General features: G+C 32.6%; 1 protein-coding gene across 1 annotated transcript in view; it reads right to left on the bottom strand.

Annotated features, from left to right (window-relative positions):
- The window catches only part of Smp_000050 (transient receptor potential cation channel,putative), a gene marked incomplete at both ends in the record, with an annotated part of 59,472 nt that overhangs the window by 16,373 nt on the left and 38,425 nt on the right, over window positions 1–4,674 (bottom strand). Inside the window, 2 exons of the mRNA XM_018792010.1 lie at window positions 818–1,016; window positions 1,573–1,869. Of these exons, the coding sequence (XP_018644913.1) occupies window positions 818–1,016; window positions 1,573–1,869 (496 nt within the window). The remainder of the gene's footprint in view (window positions 1–817; window positions 1,017–1,572; window positions 1,870–4,674) is intronic.

Genomic DNA, 4,674 nt, shown 5'->3' with positions numbered 1-4,674 from the left:
ACAAAGTTTATTTATTTATTTATTTAAGTAAACATTTTTCATTGATTGTCATCATTTCTGTTCATCATTTTCCCTTCAAGAAAACCTGCATATATGAATATGCAATAAAACTGCTTCACTAGTCAAAAATTGACTTCAGAATGTATTCAGGTGATCTGCATAAACTATCCTGCGATAAATATCTAGAGTCATTAATAAAGTATTTTAGCATCCATAAATCTTTCTAAGTAATTTATTCTAAATAAAAACCTTTTACTATTTATTGTAATATTGTGGTGTAGACATAAGTAGTATGTAACATCAGTAAGAAGTTGAATGCCTGTCAAAGGAAAGTCGAGGAGATTATACTGAAGAAAACAGAAAGGACAACATAAAGAAATAGAGAATCGCAAGAACTGTGAAGGATGTAGAGGACAATTGATGAAACATTTGCAAATGAAGTATTGAATGTATGGATTTCACAATTTACCAAAGAACTCTGTGATTTTATGTTAAATTATAAATTGGTTGTCACCATCTGAGTGTTCGTTCACTACAATATATTTGAAACTATTCATACTATAGTACAGCCTACTTTTTCAGTTTGATTCTACTATAATTTTTTTCCGTTTGTGGACGTTTCCAAACAAATCAAATGTTTCAGACACATTTGGTGAATACATATAGAGCGTATTAAGGTCTACATAAGCAAACTTTAGATGAGGAAATTACATTTGAACCCCTTCATGAGAAAATATCGAAACTTTATTCAGTGAAATTGTTTACGAAACAAAACAGTTTTATACATGATTGTCAAAGTGCTTTCTGGTATGCTTACCTTCACCAGATAAAGTATCCATTTCATATTCACCGAACACTTGAAAATAGGCCAATTGTAAAGCTTTGAACACAGTGAATAAATTTGTTAATGGATCTAAGCTAGCCGTTGATTGATAAGCAGTAACCCATTGCAATATTGCAAATCCGGCTACGACAACAGTGAACAAAGCCAAAAATGGAATTAAATCACGAACAATCTGTAAAATAAAATGAGAAATTTCAGCTTATCTGTTTAAACATCGGCATTGTTGACCTTGGTCATGAACAACGAGTGCGGGAAAACAAATCGTATTTAGCCTATCTGGTTTGAACAAACTTAAAGTATTTATGTTAATTTAAAATTTTGCAAACACTCTAAAAATGCTATCCAGCAGAAGAAGCTAGGATGATTTTCCGTTTGATTGATACTGAGAAGACTTCAGGTAAGTCATTAGCTTTTCATTTGAAGAACTCATAATTAAGAAATATTAAGTCTCAGAGCTTAAGATCCATCTCATATACACTGGAGCTTATTAATTGTGCACATAAATTATCAAGTTAATATTCTGTTATTTACTAATTCACTGTCCTATTTTTCGGATGGTCGTAATATCTGATCCAAGTAATATTTTGGCCTAAAACGGTTATAGGAAGTCTGATACCAAAGTTTATTGATTTTTACCACCAGAATAATCGATTATTTCAAAATTGAAGTAGAAACAATGATCAAAATAATCCATTTCAATTAGTTTGAACATATTAAAGGATACTTACCATAGATTGTACCATAATAACCATTGGTCCTAAACGTATATTTACTGTAAATAATTCTAAAATACGATGATAGAATATACACAATGAAAGTCCATAAAATATTCTTGCCAACTGCAATAAAGCTTCTTGTATAGCACTAACTGGATTCACTGGTGTAAATGATAATCTTTCCGCTTCTTCAGTTAATACTAAAAGTTGTAATGCTGTGCCAAGTATAAATATAATAATGGCCATAATTTCCAAACATTTCCATAACTTTGTTAAATATATTTTAAATGGAATTTCACCTAGCATTCCCTGATCAATAGTAGAGAGAAAGAACACAGAATTAGTTTTTGCCTAAATTTTTGAAAACTTGTCTAGAAGTAGACTATATATATACATCGAAAAAATATAGTATAATTTATTTCCTTCAATGTTACGTTTGTTAAGACCGTCGGATATAATCCGATGATTTAACTTTACCTTTCAACTCTTGGTACATTTTCCATTTCAAATATCCTTTGATAAATAAGACACAGGTTAATTGGAACGGCCATAAAAATAATTGGACCGGCAAGAAAATTTAACGACTGATGGTCGGTATCAGATATTGATCGTTAAAAACGTTTTTAAAATATGCTTTAAATAATTACAGTTTGAATGTGTGTGAGATACTTCTTGTACTGATAATTTTTTACCGCACCAGAGTTATTAGTATCAACTGAAGCTGTAATCATTATTTTAGTTTTTTGATTGAGATCATAAATCAATCAACGTTAGACTATCATTGAAAACCTGGAAACACTGGACGGCCATTTCGTCCTAGTATGGGACTCCTTAGCAGTACGCGATCTCCACAACCTCATACTGATAATTACTATGTGCTCACTAAGGACTAGCTTCGTGAGGTAATTCTCAAGGTTCTGGTGAGAAAACCTGACCAATGGAGCTAGTCTGTTTCAGGTAGAGACAGGCATCTACCTCAGACAATGGAAGATGATCGCGCAATTTCATGAATTAGTTGAAGTTAGACATTAATACCGTTGGATATCGGCTCATTGGTTTAGGTGTTCCGCGTTCGCGAGCGAGACCTAAGGTCCTGGGTTCGTATCCCGAGTGAGTAGTCGTGGGTGCTCACTGCTGAAGAGTCCAATACTAGGATGAGACGGCCCTCCAGTGCTTTCAGGTTTTTAATGGTGGTCTAACATCGATCAATTCATGATCTCAATCAAAAACTTAATAATCTCCACAACTCCAAATTTATCATTATTTTATTACTTTTACCTTATTCATAATTTATTACTGTTAAATATAATTCATTAGAATTTTAAATCTAAAGCTTTAATTATGAAATAACTCATTATTTTTGAAATACTAAGTTGTACAATTGACTGTTTACGTTTTATTTTGGTATCGATCATGTAAAATATTTGGTTTTTAAGTTATATTGTAACGTTGTTTATTATAATAACCAGTTATGATGTGAAATGTGAAAATGAATGAACTTGGTTAGATAGTTCACACATATTAATCTGATGTTGATGCTAGTCTGTTCAATCTCTCATTCTATATATAGTTAGTCTTTGTGATAACAATAATTACTGTATTTAATGCTGTAGCTTGATATGCAGATAAGAACTCTCAGCATCATATGTGCATGATTGCAACAAATTTCTGTTTAATGTGTAATAAAACTTAAATTACTCAAAAAGGCATTTTATTTGTGTCTTTTGACAGTCACTATCTGCCATTCATCTTCAATTACGAAAGTCTTCCTATTCAGTTACAGTTATTTCTTTCATTCATCACAAATAAGATGAATGAATTAGAATACATTCATCTTTCAGTTTTCTAAATGATGGAAAAGAGGAAAATTTCTCAATAAGTAAGGTATTTTCATCTGAGTTTTACAGTAATAAGAATCGTATTAAATAATAAACTTCTAATACTAGTGGGTGAGTATGTACTGTTGGCATTTATACTTATCCAGCTCAGATAAATCTAAGACTAGAAAGCTTGGCGTAATATTTATATTTAGAAAATGTGAGGCATAAATTCTTAAGTAGGACGTCATAATAAAAATCGTGATTGTCCTAATGGAAATTTTTCTAAGGTGATCAATGTTATCTTTATCTTGAAAAGTTTAAGACATAATTTATACGTATCTCAAATTAAATCTATTATCTACTGATATATATGACATAGAATTACACGTTATAGACAGTGAGCACTCATTCTACCGCTACAAAAGATTCATACAGCTTATGATAACTTAAGTCTACAACTAAAAATTACATCCTCTGGAAATCCGCCAATCATGCCTTTAAGTTGGGTTGCAAATAGTAAAGTTTCAGCTTGAATTATTTGGATAATGGCTAGTAATATACATTGAACTTTATGTCTCCTATTCAGAAACAAGAGGCTTAAAAAGGTTTGTTGTTTTGATGGAGTTTTGTTCTCTGAGGTGGATGGTTTGCTCGTGGAGCTTTCATCGTTCTTCTGAATGACATCATCAGCACAAACTTTGGGTAGGGTTTGTTGTTATAAACAACTCGTTTCATTCTTCTTACACGTTACTTCTCATCACAATCGATCTGATTTGGTCGTTCTTTCTCGTTATCTATGACAAATTACTGTAATGTACTATGATGTCAAATAAGCCAAGTTAAGTACAATACAGTTCTATATCGTGTTATTTTGTTAATTTATCTATGCTGTAAAATCGGTCATGACAGTTTATTGCTAAAATAGTTTTTGTTGATCAGAAGGGGTTTTGTGGAGAATTTAGTATTTTCATAGTTGAAATCATGAGTCAATTGGAGCTAGACCACCATGGAAAACCTGGAAGCATTGAACTCACTGAAGAAAATTGGTGAACGGTTGCTCAAAATCGTGGATTGGTTGAAGTTAGACATTAACACCATCGGATGCCGGCTCATTGGTCTATCGGTTAAGTGCTCTGGCGCGAGACTGGTAGGTCCTGGGTTGGAATCTCGCGAGGCAGGATCGTGGATGCGCACTGTTGAGGAGTCCCATAATAGGACGGAACAGCCGTCCAGTGCTTCCAGGTTTTCCATGGTGGTCTAGCTTCAATTGACTCATGATTTCAACTATGAAAAT

Source organism: Schistosoma mansoni (genome assembly GCF_000237925.1).
Source record: "Schistosoma mansoni, WGS project CABG00000000 data, chromosome 1 unplaced supercontig 0010, strain Puerto Rico, whole genome shotgun sequence".
NCBI lineage: Eukaryota > Metazoa > Platyhelminthes > Trematoda > Strigeidida > Schistosomatidae > Schistosoma > Schistosoma mansoni.
The sequence above is the reverse complement of the archived record's forward strand: the minus strand, read 5'-3'. Positions and strand labels throughout refer to the sequence as shown.